At 41.6% G+C, this 25,019-nt stretch overlaps 1 protein-coding gene across 1 annotated transcript in view; it reads left to right on the forward strand.

The window, feature by feature from the left end:
• Window positions 1-25,019, forward strand: part of PRTG (protogenin) — a 129,916-nt gene that overhangs the window by 48,857 nt on the left and 56,040 nt on the right. Inside the window, exons 3-10 of the mRNA XM_038419649.2 lie at window positions 5,033-5,177; window positions 6,926-7,059; window positions 7,454-7,591; window positions 8,757-8,915; window positions 9,522-9,681; window positions 10,471-10,718; window positions 15,606-15,770; window positions 23,450-23,755. Coding sequence (XP_038275577.1) covers window positions 5,033-5,177; window positions 6,926-7,059; window positions 7,454-7,591; window positions 8,757-8,915; window positions 9,522-9,681; window positions 10,471-10,718; window positions 15,606-15,770; window positions 23,450-23,755 — 1,455 coding nt within the window. The remainder of the gene's footprint in view (window positions 1-5,032; window positions 5,178-6,925; window positions 7,060-7,453; window positions 7,592-8,756; window positions 8,916-9,521; window positions 9,682-10,470; window positions 10,719-15,605; window positions 15,771-23,449; window positions 23,756-25,019) is intronic.

Genomic DNA, 25,019 nt, shown 5'->3' on the forward strand with positions numbered 1-25,019 from the left:
CTCAGGGGGGGAGGGATAGCTCAGTGGTTTGAGCATTGGCCTGATAAACCCAGGGTTGTGAGTTCAATCCTTGAGGGGGCCATTTAGGGATCTGGGGCAAAAATTGGGGATTGGTCCTACTTTGAGCAGTGGGTTGGACTAGATGACCTCCTGAGGTCCCTTCCAACCATGGTATTCTATTCTAATCACAAACAAACACCAGGAAATTGTGGGCATAATCCTGCAGTTTCTATGCAGACCAAACATCTTTTGAAGTCAATGGGAGTTCTATCAGCAAAGAGACTGTAGGATTATACTGGTCTCTTGTTTCATCATGCAATTTCCACCTGTTAGGGTTCCCTCCCCACTCTGAACTCTAGGGTACAGATGTGGGGACCCACATGAAAGACCCCCTAAGCTTATTTCTACCAGCTTAGGTTAAAACTTCCCCAAGGCACAAATTCTTTGCCCTTGGAGGGTACGCTGCCACTTCCAAGTGATTTAACAAAGAATCAGGGAAACGACCACTTGGAGTTCCTATTCTGCCAAAATATCCCCCCCAACGCCTTTACACCCATTTTCCTGGGGAGGCTTGAGAATAATATCCTAGCCAATTGGTTACAAAGTGATCATAGACCCAAACCCCTGAGTCTTAGGACAATAGAGAAATCAATCAGGTTCTTAAAAGAAGGTTTTTATTTAAAAAAAGGTAAAAATCACCTCTGTAAAATCAGGATGGAAAATAACTTTACAGGGTAACAAAAGATTCAGAAACACATCAGAAATTCCTCTAGGCTTAGTTTCAAAGTTACAAAAAACAGGAATAAACCTCCTTCTAGCAAAGGAAAAATTCACAAGCAGAACAAAAGATAATATAACAGCCTTGCCTTTTACTTACAATTTTTGTAATACCTGACTAGTGCTCAGTCTTTTATTTTCTCTGAATGTGAACTTCTAGGAAATATGGATTTCCTAGAGAGAGGAGTTAATTGTGACTGTAGGCTTTGGTTATGAATCTTGGTAAATAATGAAGAGGCTAGGTCACTGATTGAGAGCAATCCAGATTGCTTGGTAAAATGGACATAAATGAACAATATGCATTTTAATATGGCTAAATGTAAATAAATACATCTAGGAACAATGAACATAGTCCATGTTTAAATGAGGAGCAACTCTATCCTGGGAAGCAGTGACTCTGACAAAGATTTTGGGGTTGTGGTGGATAATCAGCAAAATGTGAGCTCCCAAACATGTGGCCAAAAGGGCTAATGCAATCTGGCATGCAGAAACAGGAATCTCAAGTAGGAGTAGAGAGTTATTTTACCATTATGTTTGGCACTGGTGTGACCGCTGATGGAATAATGTGTCCAGTTCTGGTGTCCACAATTCAAGGCTGTTGATAAATAGGAGAGTCTTCATAGAAGAGCCACAAGAATGATTAAAGGATTAGAAAACATTCCTTATAGTGATAGATTCAAGAAGCTGAATCTATTTAGCTTACCAAAGAGAAGGTTAAGGGGTAATTTGATTACAGCTTATAAGTATCCATACATACTACTATGGTTAATTTTATCTGCATTTAATAATAGGCTCCTCAATCTAGCAGAGAAAGGAATCCAATGGAAGTTGGAGCTAGACAAATTCTGACTGGAAATAAGGTGTAAAATTTTAACAATGAGGGTAATTAACCTTGGGAACAATTTAGCAAGGGCTGTGGTGGATTTCTCCATCACTGGCCACTTCTAAATCAAGATTGGATGTTTGGATCTGCTCTAGGAATTATTTTGGGGAAGTTTGATGGCCTATGTTATACAGGAGGGCAGACTAGATGATTGCAGTGGTCCTGTCTGGCCTTTGAATCTATGAATCTTTCATTCTTACCATTGTTGTCAGTAGATGATACTAAGATGATGGTAGACATAGCCTTTGAGTGTTTTAGTTTGCAGTTTTTCTTTCTTTTTCTGATTTTAAAAGACTTGTGACTGAATATAACTTTCTTGAGCCATGCAGTGTGTTACATAAAGAATGAGTGAAACAACTAAAACCAGAAAGGAACAATATACTTGGGGAAATTTTTGCCATTGGGAGAATTATGTTCTTTGTCTAATAAGGGCAGGTTTTTAGCATATTATTGGAAGATGTGCCCATACAGTAAAACCCTCAGAGTTAAAGATCTGTGAGGCTGTAGTGCCGAGCCCTGAAGCTCCCAAGGGTCAGGATCTCCATCCCTCTGTAGCTGAAGCCCTGAGCCCCAGGGCTGAAGCCCCCAGGCAGTACAGTATTTGCTGTTGTATTTTTGTGAAAATATTGTCTTTGCTGCTGCCTGATTGATTACTTCCAGTTCCACATAGTGTCCGGTTGACCTGTAAGTCCATAACTCTGGTGTTTGTATCTCTGAGGTTCTACTGTGCATACAGAAGGCCATAAAGCTCTGTTTTACAAGTTGCTGCTCATAATACCTTTGCATATATTTCAGATTCAGGAACAGTTCTAGCAGTTCTTAAGGTTGGCCTACACTTAAAATGTAGGTCGATGTAGATACGTCGCTCCGGGCTGTGAAAATTCACACCCCTGTGCAACATAACTATACCAATCTAATCCCAGTGTAGATGCAGTTATTTCGACAGAAAAATGCTTGTGGCAACCTAGCTGCTGTTGCTCAGGAAGATGGTGTACTTACAGCAATGGAAAAACCCTTTCAGTTGGTGTAGGCTGCATCCACATTATGGGTTTATGCCAGCATAACTACAGTGTCACAGTTATGCCATTATAGTCCCATAGGTCTGGTGTACACTTAAAAGTTAAGTCAACATAAGCTACAGTATTCAGGGATATGAAATTCACACCTCTGAGTGCTGTGGCTTCTGCTGACTACCTCCCCAATGTAGACGCAGTAAGGTTGATGGAAGAATGCTGCCACTGACTTAGCTACCTGACCCTAAATAGCCCAATGTGTAATCTTTAGCTTATAGTTATGCCTGATTCTCTGTTATCCTGCACCTTGTGTTATCATTTACACCAATGGCAAGTGAGTGTAAAATGCTACCATTCTGATTTGGCTCACTTACCGTTGTTGTAAATGACTTCTCGAGGTGAAGAGTGACAGAGAATCAAGATCTTAGGGCTTGTCTAGATACAAAAGTTAAAATGCTTAACTATACAGAGTGCTACAGCCCACCTAGTATGGATGCATTATATAGGTATAGCTTATTTCCACACAGGAAGAAAAATAAACTATACTGGTTATAAGGCATCTTTATACTGGCATTAATTGTACCCACACGAGGGGTTGAAGCAGCATAACTATATTAGAAAAAATAAAATCTCACCCCTCACCAAAGTATTTACACTTCTACAAAACTGTGGCCATGTCTACACTACGGGAACTATAGCAGCATAGTTACAGTGCCATAACTATGCTGGTATAACCCCACAGTGTAAACCAGGGATCGGCAACCTTTGGCACGCGGCCCGTCAAGGTAAGCCCTCTGGCAGGTCAGGCCGGTTTGTTTACTAGCCGTGTCCTCAGGTTTGGCCAATTGCGGCTCCCACTGGCTGCGGTTCGCTGTTCCAGGCCAATGGGGGCTCCGGGAAGCAGCGCGGGCCGGGGGATGTGGTGGCCACTGCTTCCCGCAGCCCCCATTAGCCTGGAATGGCGAACTGCAGCCAATGGGAGATGCGATTGACCGAAACTGCGGACGTGGCTAGTAAACAAACTGGTGGGCCGCGTGCCAAAGGTTGCCAATCCTTGGTGTAGACACAGCCTATAAAAACTGAAGAGTTTTTTCCATTGCTGTAACACGACCTCCCTGAGGTCCATGGAAGCATTCTTCCCTAAAAAGCTGCTTGTTATGTTAATTGTGCCATGAATATCAGTAAGTAGAACATACAGTATTGTTGTAGCCATGTTGATTCCAGGATATTAGAGAGTCTAGGTGAGTGATAAGAAAAGGAGTACTTGTGGCACCTTAGAGACTAACAAATTTATTAGAGCATAAGCTTTCGTGAGCTACAGCTCACTTCATCGGATGTAATATCTTTTATTGGACCAACCTCTTTTGATGAGAGAGACAAGCTTTTGAGCTTACATGGGGTTCTTCAGGTCTAGAACAATTGATTAGGGGCTTTGTTCCTCTCCCCCCCCTTCGTCCCACCGTCCTTTGTTTCCTTAGCAAGGGAATCAAACAGTTAAATGGAAGGTGTTTACTGATCTGACATGTAAAGTGTTTCATTTTTGTTATGACTCCCTTAAACTATAAACAGATGAAACCTTGCACTGGGAGGTCCTGGGTGTCAGTGGCTACACCACAGATAATGTATCCCAGACTGTTGAGATGAAAGTACTACTATGTGTTCACCATCCTTTCCAGTACATTATTCTTTGTTTTCCCATCAAAGACAAATTTGTACAATTCTACAGGTGCCTTTTCTGGAACTGAGGAAGGATAGTAATTATACTGTTATAAAGTCAGGACCAAAACTTAACTGGCAGGAGCCCAGTTTGTTTGTGCAAAGCTCCAATTGTAATGAATGGGAGTTTACCCAGAGTTGGGATAGTCGGATCAGGCTCCAGATTGGAGTTCATTTGTAAACATACAGTTGTACCAATTGAATAAGCGGTCTTTTTTTTTTTTAGTTAAAGCAGAGCCCATTCTGTGTATAGATATACTTAATTTAGTTTGAATGGTTTATTTTGATTTAGTATAATACTTTATTTTTTTATTTTTAACAGCTACGCTAAAAAATAATAAAATAAGCCACTCTTATATCATATTATGTGGGTCCAGAGGCAAACTTGCACTGGTTTAACTAAGTTTGTCTAAAAGCACACTTTCAGTTAAAACAATACAAGTTTAGTGTAGACAAAGCCTAAAAGATGCTTGCTCTTTTAAATGTAGGGAAGTGGACCATTCTGGGCAATTTTTATGCAAATTAATCTGCAAGTACATTTCTTGTGTAATCTGATGTTTAACTAGAATCACTGGATTCTAGTATGGTTTGTTTCTAATTTTTTTTTTCTTCAGCATTTTAATTCTTCATTCTTTGTTTTTAGCCATTTCTGCATTTGAAGTCCAACCACTTTCAATTGAGGTCCAAGAAGGTGGAGTGGCTCGGTTTGCTTGTAAAATAACAGCAAACCCCCCTGCCGTAATCACATGGGAAGTGAATCGAACAACCTTACCTCTAGCCTTGGACAGGTATGTAGATTTTTTTTACATTTTGGAATGATATTTACTCTGTGTGCTCATTTTCAGTCTGTCATTCTTAAAACCACAGTATGAATGGAGACTCTTACCCTTTCAATGCCGTTATTGATAACAAAGCACTAACTGCACTATATCCCAGATGTTAACATCTCAGAATCATTAACAACCAGAATAACATTATATGTCTGACACAGAAACTGGGACTGCAGTCCTGACTTTCAGAATGAACAAATAAATCCTGGCACCACTTATGCATGTGAGTAATTTTTATATAAGAGAGTAGTCCCACTGACGTCAAAGAGACTACTTATTTCCATAAAGTTACTCATATGAATAAATATCACAGAACTGAGGCCTTATTTAATCATTTTCTCACTCAAAAGACATCAACAAAGGAATAGAAAGCCCATCTATGTTTATTTTTAAGGATTTTTTTTTTTAAGTTTCAAGATACTCACTGGACTGTTAATTAATCAAACAAAGTATTAGGAGATTGTGAGAAGTGGAATCATCAGGAAATTGCTACCTTGCACTACTGGCTGTAGAATGAAAAAATTGAGCAATCTCTGGCTTAGAGTCATGACTAAAGTGAAAGGGCGATGTGTAGTCATGGGGTGCTGTGCGGGGGGGCGGGTTTGGCTGCTGGAGCAATTTGAATTGGAGGAATTTTTCGCTAGTGGTATTATGAGGTTTGCTGTGAAAAAGCTAACGTTGGGCATACTTTTCCCTACAGGTGTGATAAAGAATTATAGTATCTGGGTAAATTGGGTTGGAACACTTAATACTATGAAATTCCTTCTCAGTAGTACTTTGACCTGATCATCACTTAACTCACAGCATGCCCCCTGATACGTTTTTCTTTGTCCCCCTACCCCTTTCTTTGCTGCATTCTTCCGCCTCCTCCCCCTTTCTACTTCACCAGATAATTCCTGTTGACTGTCTGTGTTCACTCTTCCCAGAGGGAAGAAAAAGGAGGGAGAAAAAGGAGAAGAGTTGGAAGCATAGTAGATGCAATTACAGGCAGCATGGAGTGTGTTTCTCTAGTTATCAGATATTCACTTGAACTGGAAATCACCACTGAAAACCAGTTAACGTTTTTGGAAATATTTGACTATGAATCCTCAGACTCACCAATCTGAGAGTAATAGGCTGAATAATGAGGGGTTTGTTATCTAAGGGCTTGTCTACACTACCTGCCAGATCGACAGGCAGTGATCGATCCAGCTGGGGTCGATTTATTGCGTCTCGTATAGACAGGATAAATTGACCGCTGAGCGCTCTCCCATCAACTCCAGTACTCCACCAGAACGAGGAGCGCAAGCAGAGTTGACGGGAGAGTGTCAGCTGTAGACTTACTGCAGTGAAGACACCGTGGTAAGTAGATCTAAGTATGTCTACTTCAGCTACGCTATTCATGCAACTTCAGCTATGTGATCTTAGATCGACTCCACGCGGTAGTATAGACAAGCCCTAAGGGTGCCGAACAATGTTTACAGGTAAATTCCTATGCTTTCATCAGTGGAGGATGGGGCATGGAGCAGATTTCCCTGATAGATCATTGAAAGTAAGGAATACAGAGAGGTGAGTCATGTTTTTAGAATGTTTTTGTGAGGTTCCTGCCAGCCATTTTCAGACTGATGTGGTGATTGCTCTCAGATAAGTCAGTAAATTGTGGTTTGTGTTCTTTTCTACAATAAATAGAATATTCATAAATATACTGTATTTTGTTTTCCTGACAGGATAACGGCTTTACCAACAGGAGTTTTGCAGATCTATAGTGTTGAAAAGAGGGATGCTGGGAATTATCGATGTGTTGCTACAACTGTAGCCAATAGACGGAAGAGTGTTGAGGCAGCACTAAGTGTTATTCCAGGTACACATATATAATCCCTTCATTTAACATCTTCCCCATATTTGATAGCCTTGTACTTCATAGAATCTACAAAATACAAACGTGCCTGCAGTATAGTGCTCTAATTGTTCTTGATGCATGTATTTTGAAAATGACCCATTAGCTGTGGAAGTAACAGCTCCTTTTCCCCACAAATTCTTCCCCTCACCGTTCTCTCGTCCTTTCCTTAGTACACATTATTAGCAACATCACAGTTAAACAATGTGTTTCTGTTGTAATTTTAACTTTAGGCATGACCTTTAAGCTGCCTCATTTTTAACATATAGTTATCATGATTTATTTCTTGATTGATTGGATTTTCATATGATCCTTTGGATTTGAATTTAATCCTGTGCATCATCTTTGTTTTTTAAAGCCTTTCACTTGAAGCCATTCCAGAAGCCAGCCATTATAGCTGGTCCTCAGAACATTACAGCATCTCTTCATCAGACTGTCATCTTGGAGTGTGTTGCTACAGGGAATCCAAAGCCGATCATCTCATGGAGCCGTTTAGGTAGGCGTTAAAATTCAACAATTAGGTTATTATTTGGGTTTTGTGTATGCCATGGATTAGTGGAAAAGGTTGGAATGAGTGAAATAAGTGAAAAGCATTTTGCACAATCTTTCCACAATTTTGTAAATAAGCCTTCAGGTGTTTTTTTGGCACTTAGGATTTACATACCTCCTGCTGTCAATTCTGCACTGCCCCGGTATGATATTGACAAGGTGGAGCATGGGATGACCTTTGGGGACTTTGTAAGGAGAGTAGACTCAGTGGTGGAGTCAGACAGATTTGAGTGGTTATGTACCACAAAACAAACGGTCCTGCAAATTCTGCCCCTCACCTTCCTCCTAGGAATATACAAATGCAGTTTGGGGTTCAAGTCACATTGAGCTTTAATCTGCCCCTAAGTAGAATGAGTGGGAAGAAAGGGGGGAGGGACTTTTGCTGTAACTAATATTGACAAGTAAGTCTCACTCTTCTGCAAGAATACGTTTTATTTCTTCCCTCCACACACATGCCTAATGACCTTTACCAATAAAAAGGAAATATAGGGCTGTGTTGATAGAAGACCTGGTTTACAAATTAACAAAAGTGGTGCTTCTGTATTTCACATCTTCTAAGGGTAAGATAGATAAATAGAGATGTGTCTGAATGAGCCTGGAGACATATAGAAAAGCAAATAAGGAAAAAGGAAAAATGATGGTTAATTTAATAAGATTTCTGCATAGTGTCTGCTGGGAGGTTTATAGAAAATATGTGGTGATCACTCCCAATATAACCTACAAGTAGTTGAATTCTGTCTCTCTGTGAAAAGCATGTGGACATTACCTAGGATGAATTCGGTCCCAGCCCAAGGCAGGAAGTAAAAAATGCCAAAGGACAGGATATAAAAATATGTCCAGTAGGTTGCATGGGATACTGGCAGTGAATTCAGCAAACGGGCAGAACTTCAAATATGTACTAGAATGGATTATACATGTAGTCCAGCTAACAGTAAAGTACATGCACAGGCAAACCAAATAACAAATGGAAACCTATATAAACTCATCTATGAATTCTCTCTGTATCTTTTCAGCATTGGATATTGCCCCAGGCTTTTGACCATATAGCATGTAGATTAGATTAAATACTCACTGTGGAGCAACATTGTAAAAGCACTTTTTCTCTCAAATAGACCACAAGTCCATTGATGTCTTCAATACCCGTGTCCTTGGAAATGGGAACCTCATGATCTCTGATGTGAAGGTGCAGCATGCTGGAGTTTATGTCTGTCGAGCAACTATTCCAGGCACACGGAACTTCACAGTTGCAATGGCAACTCTCACTGTGTTAGGTGAGCTTGCTTTGAATTCCACAGGTGCCAGAACAACCTGCTACTATGTGAAATTTTGTTCTGAACTTGATACTTTAGGCCAAATTCTACCCTCTGTTATACCCATATAGCTATATGGATTGCAATGAGGTCACACAGGTGAAATGGAGTTACTAAATGCGTTAGTGCCATATACTGGTAACTTAAGAATTGTATGGCAGCTTGCTTGCTCTTAAAGACAGTCAGATGTAATGGAGTTTTTACACGTTTGCTATTGAAAGATTAATTTTCTAACAGGAAAAAAAATATGGCACTGTGTATAAATATATGTAACTCATGTGAAGGCTTCATGATCAGCATTTTATACATTGGACTTAACATGATTCATTATATGCACTCATACATGAACTAATATGAAAGTCTTTACTTTCATATGTTACACTTCACACATACAACTTTAAAAAAACAAAAGACATGCTATATGTGTATATGAAACACACATGTGCTTTTCACATGGAGATGTCCACATATACTTCACTTCGCCTGAGTAGTGCTTCTTATTCTCTTGGTTTTATTTACACCTTAGACCTTTTGTATTTTTTATTTTTGCGTATTATTTACCTGTAGCACCACCTTCATTTGTGGAATGGCCGGAAAGTTTAACAAGGCCCAGAGCTGGTACTGCCCGTTTTGCATGTCAGGCAGAAGGAATTCCAGCACCCAAAATGTCATGGTTGAAAAATGGAAGAAGGATACACTCCAATGGTAGAATTAAAATGTACAGCAGGTGAGATTACCATTATATTATAATTCATGTCATGAAATATACAGTAATTATAAATTGTTGCTGAACAGGAGAGAACAGAGTTTTCAGGTCAGTGAATTACAGCTTTCCCAGGTTCATTAAAGTATTTGGAAGTAAAATTAAACATTGAATCTGTCTTTTTATGACATTAGGCAACTACTTCTTGGTACACAAATAAACACAAATTAGCTTATACATAAATACCACAGCTAAAACCTTTTGTGGATATAGGTCCAGATTCTGATCTCTGCTATACCTGTGTAAAAGTGGAGTGATTTCATTGACTTAGTGGAGTTAATCCAGATTTATATTGGTGTAGCAGAGATCAGAATCTGGCCCATAGTTTGAGCTCCTATTTCATTAACTTAGAGTGAGAAACTCTTATTTAAAAAATAAAAATAAAAACAATTAAAGGTAAAAAATACTATCAGTTACAAAAGAGAAAGTACAAAGTTACTAAAGAGCAATTTTAGTAATTTTTTTAATAAAGTGAGCTTGTGAACATTTTTTTTCTTTTTTTAATTTCCCTGACTTTGTAGGGCACTAGCGTTGCAAGTCTGGGTGCTGGCATGAACGTTTTTGAAGAGCACCAGAAGAGACTAATTTTTATGACTAAATATAAATTTATGTTGAGAAAAAATGAACACAAAATGGAGTATGAGATATTTAGAGTAGATTCCTGGAGCAGGGGCAAAAGCCAAGTTTTGGCTTGCATTACATTGAGCTAAGTTATTGTTAGACATGATTTTTTCTTTTTCTTTTTTAATTCAGTAAATTGGTGATTAACCAGATCATTCCTGAAGATGATGCCATTTATCAGTGCATGGCTGAAAATAGCCAGGGGTCTATCCTGTCCCGGGCCAGATTGACTGTAGTTATGTCAGAAGACAGACCCAGTGCTCCTTGTAACGTCCATGCTGAAACAATGTCAAGTTCAGCAATTCTGCTAGCTTGGGAGAGGCCGCTCTATAATTCAGACAAAGTGATTGCATATTCAGTGCACTACATGAAAGCAGAAGGTAAGCAGTGTCAGTCTGAAGTGAATTGTGTAATATTTGTTACAGTCTCATGCATCCAGGGTTTTCTGCAGTAGTTCATCATAGGAAGAGTCTGCCAATAACAAAGATGTCATAAGCTAATTTTGGGGATAAATCACACCCTCCCACAGAACAGCCAGGTTAAGATGGTAAACTCTACATGCTTGACCCTTCAAAGCTTCTGCCAGATCATTTCATTCATAGGGCTGGGTACATGGCCTACTTCTCCATCTTCAGGATGAAAAATATGGCCTTCATGGCAGGCAGGAGCATTGGTACAGCAGCCCATGTTACTCTCTGGATTTTCATCTCCCATGGAAACAGGAGCGTCTGCCAATTTTCCCTCCCACATGTATGCTAGGCCTAGGGAGTATACACCACAGAAGTAGGGTTCATGTAAGGGCATGTCTATATGACCACTGGGGTGTGAATCTGCCTCATGCTAGCTTGCTGCACACTAATGGCATGTCAGCACTGCAGCAGTGGAGCTGTACCAGTACAGCTGCGCTGAGGCAGGGCATGTGGTGAAGATGCTCTTGCCAATGGGGGAGAGCTCTCCTGTCAGCATAAAAAACCCACTTCTGCGACCAGCATAAGCTATGTCGGTGGAAGAAGTACTCCTGCCGACATAGCGCTGTGCATACTAGCACTTACATCCAGTGTAATTTATGTTGCTCAGGGGAGTAGAATATTCACACCCTTGAGTGACATAAGTTTTGCTGACATGGGCAGTAGTATAGACATAGCCTAAGTTTCTGTGTGGACCATGCTGCTGCATGGTAAAAGTTCTCTGGTGCACTTGATCAATTGGGAGTAGATTAAAGCACATTACAGAATACTTACTGCTTGTAAGGCTAGTGCAAGGTACATTTACATCCCACCTTGCCACGAGCTAAGTGTTCATACAGACAAGCCCTAAGATAATGCTGGCCCAGTGGTTTCACGGGAAGTAGCTTTTCCCCAGATTCCTCTCTCCACTGCATATCCCCAAACTCATAGAGTTTGTGCAAAGGGGCTTCTATAGGGGCTAGACTGAGACGGGGACAGCTAATGACCAATTCGCTCTACTCCCTTCCCTTTGATAGAATTTTACCCGCAGGAGTGGGTTTTCCTCTCCTTTCATCCCCTCCTTGATTAAAGTGAAGGTATGTCAGAATCATAGAAGATTAGGGTTGGAAGAGACCTCAGGAGGTCATCTAGTCCAAACCCTTGCTCAAAGCAGGACCAACACCAACTAAATCATCCCAGACCCAGACAGACCCAGTGGTCCTTGTAATGTCCATGCTGAAACTGTGTCAAGTTCAGCAATCCTGCTAGCCAGTATCAGATATTTTAAAATTTGCTGAAATAACTCATTATTTAGAGGCTCTGCTGTAGCTTCTAGAATGTTACATCCTTCCTTTATAAAAAAGGATAGTTAAATAGGGAAGAAGGATGTAACTAGATATTTTAACCTGTTTTTATTCTCTATGATAGAGTCTGACAAGTGACTTGAAAATTAGTTATACTGCAGCCTAGTTCAATCCATGCACCTATCTCCTAGCTGTGACTCAGTTTTCTAAGTGGATTGATTGCTTTTTCTGCTTCTATTCAACAACTAGTTTATTCAAGGGCAGGATTGCAGATGCTTGGCTCTCCATGTGGAATATCGCCTTGCCATCTGGTAGGCAGAAGACAGGAAGGACAGCATAATTACTCTAATACTGATACAGGAATAGCTGTCTTTCCTTTGTAAATGGGATGTTCTCAGGACAGGAGATGATTTTGTTTGAAGGGAGGAAAGAGCCTAAAAAGATAAGAGGACAGAGAATTGATGAAGTTCAGGAAGTTCCGCTAAATTTTCAAAATTGCTGAGGAATTAGCCACACAACTCCCATTCAAATTAAATATGAATGTTAAAGTCATGCTATATAATCTATCTGGGTAATTATATGGCCTCCATCACTGCAGTATGTGAGGGCCTGGGTAACTTCATGGGGAACTGGGAAGTAATATCTTACTGAATATTTGTACAGGAAGTGCACCAGCTGAGTAGCTCTTTGAAGAGATGTGTATCCATTATCCAGCCCCTGGTTAACTGAAACTCTTACTTATCCAAAGGTCAAACATGTTCCAGAGTTTGAAGCTCACCTGCTGTGATGGTACACAGCTGGGTGGCCTTGGGAAAGCCAAGTGAGCCCTGAGCTCTGCTGAGCCTGTTAGTTCAACTGTCCAATGGGCTTGCTCAACCCTCCAGACCTTCATGTAATAGCCTGACTGTATGGAAGGCTGTTGTTTAGCCTTCATATAGATAACCCCTAACGCTTACCGCTGTATTTTCACTGGGTATCTTTAGCTATGGAAACCGAAATGTAAGTAGAATGTGTGCTTTTTTTTACCATCTTGTCACAACCCTGCTCCAGGTGGGTAGCACCTGTGGACCTGTACCTGTGCGGAAAAACACATTCAGGTTTTTTTAGTGTAGAAAAAGCATAAGGGTTCAGAAGCATCTAGGGGTTGTACTTGCTTCAGATACAGTTGTTCTCCCAGATGAAAGTGTGTGAAACCATTTGAGAACAGGTTACTCCACATCACAGATGTTACTCAAAGCCTGAAAAACTGCCCTGAAAAGCTCTGCTTTCATGAGTGTGTGTCATATCAGGCAGTTTGTATTGTTACAGAAGCAGCTGTATATGTGTGTGCCCATACTGCACAGAGAGAGGTGTAAGCTAGCTATTAGTAAAGAAAAACAGATGGCTTGATAAGTCATTCAGCCTATTATATAGCTAGGGAAGTGATCAGCATGGACTGGACTGCTGAGATCTCGTTTGTTTATATCTCAAAAACTTAAATTCTTTATGCTGTTCATTAGAGAGAGGAACACATCCGATAGTAGACTATCACTGTTACCCGCATCCTACCATTCTCCCTGTTCCTTATGGAATCTTAACTTGGCCCTGATACTGCAAAGGCTCACAAACGGGCTTGACTTTAATGGGATCAGTCATGTGGTTGAAGTTGCTCATGTGCGTAAATTATTGCAGGATCGGATTGTATAAACTCTTTGCAGCTCTGAGCTCATTGGAGTCTCTGGGCTTTACTAAATTAAATAATTAGTAATCATGTGAAACCACTTTAATCTCCTTCTCCGGTTTTCTTTTGCTATGTTTGCTCAAATTGTATGTTGTGTGTACTGGTATAAAAATCCCACAGGAAAATATTTCATACTTACATGCAATATAATGCATACTATCTTCATGTTTTTTTCTGTGTTTATATAGGTGTGGGTTTTTAAGCTTTTCTTAATTAGCAGAAGGATGGAATTTCACATTAATAGTTAGTGTAAAAGTAAGCAAGTCATCCTGTCCTAAAATATCCAGATGAAACAATTTTTTCAGATGGAGCTCTCCTAAATTAGACAGATAATCAGGATCTCATAAACTCTAGTTTAAACAGAAAGTAATATTTTATAATGCACTTAATCATATGCAGTTCCAAAGATTTCCCTCTTCACGTTCACAACATTGTAGGTGGTTAAAAACAAAAGATCCCTGCATTCTTTGTTTAATTCCACAACAAGTCTAGCATTTATAAAATGCACTCTCAAAACTGCCTCAATCTCCTCTTGCCCCCAAAGAGGCTAGTGTTTAATAAAGTTGGTTGAAGAAACTAACAGGTGTGCTTTTTGTATTTTTAAAAGCAGAATATTTTACATTCAAATCAGGAGTCATGGTAGCAAGAAGAATAAGAGTCTGATGAGAATACATGTTGGAGTGTGTTAATTCCTTGTTAGTGATTTAGAAAAGGTACAAAGGGAATACTGATTGTGGTGGAAGGCAAGCCTTGTTCTCTATTATGGCTGTTTCATTAGGACCTCCACATGAGGCCTAGCAATCCATTCAATGAAAGAACAAGTCCTTTTAATTTGAGCTCAAGGATCTTGTTTAGCAGGTCAGAAATCGTGCCATGCAATCCCTAATTAACAAGCCGTTAACTAGTCTGTTATGAGATGGTCATAATCTTGTCTAATTAAAATGCTATCAAGTTAATTCAGAAATGTGGGAAAACGTAATGGTGGAATTTGCTTTTCGTTTTGTTTATAAATTCAATTGTGAAGAGGAGGGGCTGGCTCTTAGAGAGTTTTGATTAAGTTGACGTGCATTTGGTGTGAATTGTTTGTTAAGTACAGCAGCTTTCGCCAAACGTATTCTACTTTGCAGCTTCTCTGTATAGGAATAAAGCCTGACAAAGACAAGGCCTGCTCTATACATTGCTATGCATATTTTAATATGAATTGCTGAGAATTTTTTTACAGCTCATTAAGGAGCAAAACATTTTTGAAGTTCATTCTGTACCAATCCCATTGTCTTCTTTCTGAATTAAAGAAAAACCCATGTCAATCAAATTTAATAGAATTCCCAGGGCTAAAATGAGATCCTTTGCAGAATGACTTCTTTCTGTTTGTTTTGTTTTTTTAAACAGAATGGAGCCTCACATTCTTCAGCCTAATATATGAAGGCTCTGTAAATAGGTTTTGAAAAAACACACTGGTTCTAAATAAGTAGAATTAAAGACTGACTACAAATGATAAGGTTATTAGAGCTCATCTGTTGTGTTACTGTACATTGGACAGAGTTTGTTGTGACTAATTCGTGAAAGGATTTTGAAATAGATTAATGCTATTCAGCATCTTTTATTCAGAAAAAATCCTGAACCACTGTAATTTATAGCAAGACACAATTACTTCCATTCACAAAAGAACTACATTGTAGGATTTTTATTTTTAAACAACCTTTAACTTGCATGACCACCATCCTGGCAGCAATGGATCATCTTGTGGTAAGAGACTGACAGCAATTTTTGTTTCTGTTAACTCTTGTTTTATTCCAGGTTTAAATAATGAAGAGTATCAAGTGGTTATTGGAAATGACACAACTCATTACATTATTGATGACTTGGAACCAGCCAGCAATTACACGTTTTATATTGTGGCCTACATGCCCATGGGAGCCAGTCAGATGTCAGATCACGTGACTCAGCACACCCTTGAAGATGGTAAGTCAAATAAATATTGTAAAGCAAAATATGCATAATTATTTATCTATTTAAAACAGATGTGAAATCCTGTATCACTGACATCACTGGGAGTTTTGGGTACATACAAAATTGAACTGACCACTGAAATGAATGAGGATAAAAAACATGCTCTATTACAAAAGGTATATGTATTTTATGCTGAAAGAACATCCTTCTTCAAGTGCTGGTCCCTCTTTGTATTCCACTTTGAGTTCACATGTGTTCGAGTTTGGAGAATGTTTGCAGGTAGTGTCTGTTGGTCTGCACTTGTGCCCCTGCTCTCCTCCTGCTCTGCACTGAGGGTATAAGGGGTGGGTGGGGCAGACCAACTGCCTCTCCAGTTCCTCCATTCTGCTGCATGACCTGAGTTGGAATCCTCAAGTCTTTTCACTTTTTTCTGTAAATATATTCAAAGTTATAAATTATTCTTAGTTATTTAGTGTTAGAATCCACAATGGGGATGTGCACTGGGAGACCAGGACGGGATTTAGATTATGCTGAGGATACTGGGCTTAAACAACCTTTATCTCCTGCCCCTGCTTTTTGGTCAGCGGTGACCACCAGTGCTGCCCCAGCGAAGCAGATATCTCAACTAAATGTGGTATCTGCCACTCTTTTCCCAGCAGAACATGACAGGCAAGGGAGCTTTGGCTTTCAAAGTACCTTATGGAGAGCTCAATGAGGCCCTAGTCAGACCCAGGCAGGGCAGACCACCCTGAACATTGGCCAGAGTCAGCAAGGAGGGCACCACTGGTGCTATGTCTGACTCCAGAGTGCAGAAGGGGAAGGAACCTGTGGTTGGGCCACCTAATGAGAGTAAGGAGCACTCTCACAAACAAAAACAGATTCCTCTAAGAGAAGAAATCCCTCTCTGACCCTATACAAGTCGGGTGAGCCTTCATTCCCAAGCCATTAGGATTTAGGCCCTTCTAACTGCATAAGCATGTTCAAAAGACTCATAGGAGCAAGATTCCTTTAGCATCAGCCTCAACACCGATTGCGGTGTCACCTAAAAATAAACGCTGGTCCTGAAGGAGTGGGAACTTCTGGTACTGTCAAAACTCACAAGGTTGGAGACTCATTCAGCACTATGGCCCCTTAAGCAATCACTATCTACACCTACTGTGATGGTATGGAGTGAAAAGATGCAACCTCTGAAGGTGCATGTGACTTGTACCTTTCTAGAGAATATTTTTGCCCTCCCGGACCTAACGTCTCCCCCGTTATTGGGACAAATCCTAACCAGGGAGACACAAACACCTGCAGGAATCCAGGATTTTGAAGAAATCTATCCTCTGTCCCATCCATTAGTCACAGTTTCCTCCCAACAGAACCAGCCACACAGCCAGTGGACCCAGATCTGACCATTGTATCTCTAGGAGAGTTCTCTAACCAGCTTCTCTTCCACCCAGGCAATTCAACCCAGACAGGGGATCGAAAATCTCCTGAAACTTGCCTTGGCCAATACAGATAGGAAATCTGTGGCTGGATCCAATGCCTTGGGAACCATCACAACCTGCTGTTGACCCCTCCTACTGGCTTGCTTGGGACCCTTGGAACCATTACACACATTACCTGGAATCTGTCCACTCCAACAGGAAGTCTTACCACCCCTTTCCTCTAAGGGGACAGTCTGAACTCATGGAAGAAGGGGAAAACAACCTGGTACCACTGGTTCCGATGGGTATCGTCCTCGTCACCTGATGAGACGGTCGCTCCAGCCTCTCTGTCTCCTCCTGCTGATCATAGGCAGTTCCAGGAGCTCTTAGCGAGGGTGGTGGAAGAGCTTTAAAACTCCTTAGGGGAGGTGCAGGATCCTCAACATAAGCTCCTAGATATCCTGCAACCTATGGGCTCCAGATGGGTGCATTCCCAGTAAATGAAGCCATACTAGAACTGGCAAGGGCTGTATGACACAAACGGGCTACCTATGTCCCTACCCTCAAGAGGACTGTCAAGGTTGATTCCTCACTCTGGCACTTTGAGTGCAGAAGGTGGGGGCCCGCAAGAATTCTAAAAATTAATACTGGCCACTCCAGGCTTGTATTAAACTCCCAAGGTTAAAGCTTCTCTCTGACCTTGGATGGGTAGATGCTGCCACCATCCAAGTGCAAAAAAAAATGCTTTGAGAACCCAGGAAGGCACACTTGGGAATTCCTTCCTGTGGGGTACCCTCAAGCCCTTTCACACATCCCCCACAGCTTTTTCCAGCATAGTTCCAGTCCTGTCTCTACTCTCCGGGAGAACAGCACAGACAGACAAAGGGGAAGTTTTTTCCCAATTTTAAAAAGTTCTAGCCTTCCCATTGGCTCTTTTGGTCAGGTGCCCACTCCTTCCCTTTTACCTATGGACTTTTTAACCCTCTACAGGTAAAGCAAGTAGAGAACAGCTACTAACAGGGATTTTATAGCTAACTGGCTGGGAGCCCATAAAAGGGAGCTATCCCTCCCTTCATTTATCACAAGGGCAGAGAAGCGGTACTTTGTCCCAGCTAAGGGAGTAGAGTTTTGGTTTACCCACCTTGCCCTGAACTCCTTGGTGGTTCAGGCAGACACAGAAAGATCCAGGCAACACAACACCCAAGGGCCATCCTCTCAGATAAGGAAGCCAAGTGCTTATAGGAAGAATGGTGTTTACATCTGCCAGCCTCCATAGATTCATAGATACGAAGGTCAGAAGGGACCATTCTGATCATCTAGTCTGACCTCCTGCACAGTGCAGGCCACAGAATCTCACCCACCCACTCCTATGAAAAACCTCACCCATGTCTGAGCTATTGAAGTCCTCAAATCATGGTTTAAAGACTTCAAGGAGCAGAGAAGCCTCCCTCAAGTCAACCATGCCCCATGCTACAGAGGAAGGCGAAAAACCTCCAGGGCCCCTCCAATCTGCCCTGGAGGAAAATTCCTTCCCGACCCCAAATATGGCAATCAGTTAAACCCTGAGCATATGGCCAAGATTCACCAGCCACATACTACAGAAAATTCTTTCCTGGGTAACTCAGATCCCATCCATCTAATATCCCATCTCAGGGGATTAGTCCTATTTACCCTGAATATTTAAAGATCAATTACTTACCAAAATCCCATTATCCCATCATACCATCTCCTCCATAAACTTATCGAGTAGAATCTTAAAGCCAGATAGATCTTTTGCCCCCATTGCTTCCCTTGGAAGGCTATTCCAAAACTTCACTCCTCTGATGGTTAAAAACCTTCGTCTGATTTCAAGTCTAAACTTCCTGGTGGCCAGTTTATACCCATTTGTTCTTGTGTCCACATTGGTGCTGAGCTGAAATAATTCCTCTCCCTCTCCTGTATTTATCCCTCTGATATATTTATAGAGAGCAATCATATCTCCCCTCAACCTTCTTTTAGTTAGGCTAAACAAGCCAAGCTCTTAAGTCTCCTTTCATAAGACAAGTTTTCCATTCCTCGGATCATCCTAGTAGCCCTTCTCTGTACCTGCTCCAGCTTGAATTAATCCTTTTTAAACATGGGAGACCAGAACTGCACACAGTATTCTAGGTGAGAATAGAACCTCAAAGTATCAAGAAGACAGGGCTCAGTTTCAAGCCCTTATTGATGAGAGCAGGCTAGTGGCCAGAACCGCTTTATGAGCTGCAGTTGGTGTGGCTGAAATGGCATCAAGATCATAGAATCATAGAATATCAGGGTTGGAAGGGACCCCAGAAGGTCATCTAGTCCAACCCCCTGCTCAAAGCAGGACCAAGTCCCAGTTAAATCATCCCAGCCAGGGCTTTGTCAAGCCTGACCTTAAAAACCTCTAAGGAAGGAGATTCTACCACCTCCCTAGGTATCTAAGGAAGGAGATTCTACCACCTCCCTAGGTATCTAAGGAAGGAGATCCAGGACAACCAGCATTTTGAAGTGTTGGAAATCATGGCTACGCTCTTTGGGGTGTCCTGGGGAAGTTCAAAATACTCTTGAGGACTCGCCTTATGATGAGACAAGTCTTTTCAGTGAGAAGATGGATGAACCCTTCTATCACTTATGAGCCACCTTACAAATAACAAAAAATGCTGAGGCCAAGATACCCTGCACCAACCATTTCAGCCACAGCTACCCATCCTCACCCTCCAACCAAGATATACTTTTGACATGATGCTATGGAGCTGTGAACCAATATTGATCCCATCTCCACATGATTCTGAGATCCATTTCAGGGATACCTCACAAAATTTTCCCACAATTGGGTGGCAATGACAACAGATGGGTGCTGGATGTCATCCATTCCGGATTATCAAATTTCTCTATGCACCTTATCCCAAATGCGTTTCCCCATCCCTTTTCAGGGATCACTCTCCTGAGGGGATCTTCCTTCAACATGTACAATCTCTTCTTCAGTGAGGAATAATACAGCAGATACTTCCTGGACATCAGGAGAAAAGGGTTCTATTCAAAATATTTCTTAACCCCAAGAGGAAAGGAGGCTTGAGACCTATTCTCGACCTGCGTCAATTCGACGTTTTCATTCACAAACTGAAATTCCACATGGTTACATTGGCATTAATAATACCATCCCTAGAAAAAGGCACATGGTTCACGGCTCTCAGTATGAAAGATGCATACTTTCATGTGGCTATTCACCTCTCAGTATTCCTTACTGTTCTGTGCCATCATGTACTTATGTGATGCCATTTGTCAGACTCCACCTCTGTTGCTGGCAAGCTTGGCTCTGAACACTATATACATCGAGCGAGCACAGCATGAATACCATAGAGACAATTCCCTTTGAGGTGAGGGTCTCTCTGGCATGGTGGAAGGACCCTGGACATGTTGTGTGGAAGTTCCCTTTCTGTCCTCCGCACCTAACAAGAAGATAATTACAGATGCTGGGGAGCCCACATGGGCCATCACACAGCACGAGGCACGTGGATGCCTCAAGAAGCCAGAATGCACTTAAATCTTCTGGAATTGAGAGCAGAACAAGAGGCTTGCAAAACATTCCTACCATTCATACATTCCCAGCACATCCTGATAATGTCAGAAAACATAACCACTGTTTTCTAAATAAACAAGCAGGGAGGGCACGCTCCATCCCCCTCTGAATAGAAGCAGTCAGCTTATGGAACTGGTGCATACAGAACCACATGTCACCCTATTGGCAGTATACCTCTCAGGAACCCAGAATTAACCCGCAGACAGCCTCAGCAGACATTTTGCCACTGATCACAAGTGGGAGTTACATGATTCATTCATACTGCTACAGGAGAGCTGAAGGTCAATGCTCCATGGGCAATGCCCTCCATCTTTCTTAGATCATTTTGGTTATGCTTTCCCTCTCATCCTGCTACTATCTCAGGGTCTACAGAAGATTTGTCTAGACAAGCCACAAGTCATCCTTGTGGCCCCCAGATGGCCCAGGTAATTCTGGTTTCCAAGCCTCCTACAAGTGTCATTCCATCCACTTATCAGTGTTTGGAACTTTCCAGATATATTGACCCAGAAAAATGACAGGGTCAGGCAACCGAAGCCCAGTGATCTTCATCTCATGGCTTGGTGTTTGTTTGGACATTGAGTCTGGAACATTCTTGTGCTGAAGCTGTACAAATCATTCTTAACAGCAGATAAGACTCCATCAGAAAATGTTACCTAGCCAAATGGAAACATTTCAATGCTTTGGCTAACAAAACCATATATGCAATCATAGAATCTTAGAAATGTAGGGCTGGTAGGGACCGAGAGGGATCATCAAGTGCAGCCTCCTACGTTGGGGCAGAACCAAGTAAACCTAGACCAACCCGGATAGCTAAGTTCCCTGTGAGCTGAGCAGCCGCGTGGCACACTATTCAGCACTGTGCAGGTGCTCAGGAACCCGCCCGGGGACCTGCTGGGGGAGAGATGCCTCTCCCTTGGCCCCAACCTAGCCCGGCCCCCAACCTGCTATGGCCATGGCGGCCCCCCGGCCCCAACTATGCCACAGTCCGGACCTGCCGCGGCCGGGGCGGTGCAGCCTGGACCCAACTGTGGCCAGGGGCAGCCCAGCCCAACCCCAAAGCCAGGAGGCCTGGGGCAGCCTGGCCCGAACCTATCACAGGGTGCACCCTCCCTGAACTGAGGCCTGGTCCGAACCTGCAGGGGCTGAGGGAGGGGCGTCTATCCTGTGGCTCCAGCCCCAGAGCTGTCGTGGCGGGGAAAGAGAGCTGAGCTTCTTTCCCCATTGTAGCCCCGGAGTACCCTCCTGCATCCCAAATCTCTCATCCCCGGCTGCACCTCAAGCCCGCTCCCCCAGCTGGAGTTCTCACACCCCTGCACCCCAACCCTCTGCCCCAGCTCTGAGCCCTCTCCCACACTCTGCACCCCTCCACCCTGTCCCCACCACATGAATTTTGTTATGTGCACCGATATGAAGGTGATCACCTCCATATTGGTGCACATAACAAAATTCATTCCGCACATGGGGGGAAAGAATTAGAGGGAACACTGCCTGATAGATGTTCTTAAAAACCTCCAGTGATTGAGATTCCACTGCCTCCCTTAGAAGCCTATTCCAGAGCTTAATTTCCCTTATAATAAGAAAATGTTGCTAATATCTAACTTAAATCTCTCTTGCTGCAGATTAAGCCCATTACTTGTTGTCCTACCTTCAAGGGACATGGAGAACAATTGATCCCCATTCTCTTTATCACAACTATTAACATATTTGAAGACTCTTATCAGGTCCCCCTTCAGTCTTCTTTTCTCAAGATTAAACATGCCCAGTTTTTTAAACCTTTCCTCGTAGGTCAGGTTTTCTAAAACTTACCATTTTATATCTAAACCTTTTAGTCATTATTGTTGCTCTCCTCTGGATATCAACAGAGGCAGTCCAAAATAGCAGGAATATCTACTGTCTTCTTACCCTCAAAACAAAGTGCCTTTTCCCTAGCTCTGTATAGGTTCATCTGGTGGCAATTAAGGCGTCACCCAACCACAAACAGTTTTTGGATCTTTACCCAATTAGTAACAGCCAGGTATCTGAAATGCCTGATAGAACCTCTCTGCCAGTAAAGAACCCCTCACTGGAACATGTGTCTCTCTCATTTTGTTAGCAGCGAGAGTCATTGTTTCTCACACAGAATCTGTATTGTTCACAGCCATCTGAAATGATCAGATATGTAACCTAAACTGTAAATTCATTGCATTTTCTTTAGCTTTGAATGGAAATCCATTCCTACCTAAAAGGATATATTAAAAAAAAGAGGGACTTTTATTCTTTGAGTGGAATGTGCTTATTGCAAAGATCTCAAATGCCGAGAAAAGACTCTCTCCCTATTTCCTTTGCTGTGATCTAGTTAACATGTGCCTTATTGCTGCAACAAAAATGAGCTCACTTTGGACCCAATTCTGCAAGATGCTGTTACAATCAACTCCTATTGAAATTAGTAGGAGACAAAGTACTAAACATCTTCTAGGATCAGGTTTATTGTGGTCACTATTGTATACAGAAGGTAGAATTATATCCAATTTCAGGTTATTTAAAAAATAAATAAATTGGATTCACCAGACTTTCTTTGGCTGGCAGCCTAATAATATTCCAGGGAAATTTTAATGAAGGGCACAGTAATAAGACAGTTGCTTAAGGGGTTTGTGTTTTATATGTTATGTTTTTTTACATACATCAAGTTTTGAAAACTTTATTTCCTTTATTTTTAGTTCCTTTGAGAGCTCCTGAAATCAGTTTGACAAGTCGAAGTCCCACAGATATTCTCATCTCCTGGCTGCCAATCCCAGCCAAATACAGGCGAGGCCAAGTGGTCTCGTATCGTGTGTCTTTTCGCCTCAATGCAGAAAGCACTATCCAAGTTCTAGAGCTTCCAGGGACCACAAATGAGTATCTCCTGGGAGGCCTGAAGCCCGATAGTGTCTACTTGGTTCGTATTACTGCAGCGACGAGGATAGGCTGGGGAGAAGCCTCTCTGTGGACTTCCCACAGGACCCCCAAAGCCACAAGTGTGCAAGGTGATTCTCTTTTCCTAAAATCCCTTGGATAAAAGTTCAGTGTGGGCCTGGTCCAGATCTTATTAAAGAAAACGGAAAGACTCCAACTGACTTCAGTGTGGACCAGACTACTGTTAAAAGTTCTGCATTTTTATTTAGTGAATTTCAGATGATGATTTCCTGCCATGTTGTGTAGATTTGAAATACAAAGTTTTTCTGGGTGGGGGAGAGAGTAGGTGGATTTTTTTTGGAGTGCTGCAGAAGATATTGCTAAGACCCTCGTTTTGTGTGTGGAATCTCTAGAGCTCAAGCTGCTCAACCTATTTGGTGTTTCAATCAATTAATTAATTTAGATCAGTCTTGCTTTTGAGGCACAATTTGAATTATACCTAACTATTTTAATTAATCTGAACTATGTGGGGCCTTTTGCATGGTGTTAAAGGCAAAGAGCTGATCTGTCACTGTGTTGGTCTGAGTTCTTTTCATATTTGATATATCCAAGCTTAACATTTCATTTTAGGGGGCGTTAAGGCATGTTTCTAAGCCAGAAGAAGCTGAAGCATGTTAGCATTTGGCCTCCTTAACAATGATGTTGAAGTCTCTTGCACAAATATAATTTAAAAAATGGAGTGCGAAAAATTGTGGTTGCAAATCAGGGAATTTACACATATCGGCTGTGCATGTGGCTACTTGTGCATGTGGCTACATCAATATAGTCACATTTGTGCCTATATTTTTCTGCATATGCCAGTCAGCCTCATTTTTTGATCCATTAGTCCTCAATCTGATCCAGTGTGTTTTACTGTAGTGTAAATCAAGTTTATTACTCAGTAATAGCACTTATGAAAGCACTAAACTTCAGCAAGAATATGATATTCAGAAACTTGTAGGTTTTTGTGTAAAGGTTTGTTTCTTAAATGTACTTAATGAGGCAGTAGCCTAGACAGACCATATTTGGTATTGGGTGATGTAATCATTTATTAAATACTTATGCTTGGGGAAGTAGGAGGTTATTATAGAATCACAGAAATGTAGGGCTGGAAGAGACTGCAAGAGGTCTTGACAAATCCATGCTGGCTATTCCTTATAACTCTGTTATCCTCTAGGTGTTTACAAATTGATTGTTTAATAATTTGTTCTAGTATTTTTCCAGGTATTGAAGTTTGGCAGACTGTTCTAGAATTCCCTGGGTCCTCTTTGTTCACCTTTGTAAAGATAGTACTGTGTTTGCCCTTCTCCAGTCCTCTGGGACATCACCTGTCCTCCATGAGCTCTTGAATATAGT

Source organism: Dermochelys coriacea, chromosome 10, assembly GCF_009764565.3.
Source record: "Dermochelys coriacea isolate rDerCor1 chromosome 10, rDerCor1.pri.v4, whole genome shotgun sequence".
In the NCBI taxonomy this organism is placed as follows: Eukaryota; Metazoa; Chordata; order Testudines; family Dermochelyidae; genus Dermochelys; species Dermochelys coriacea.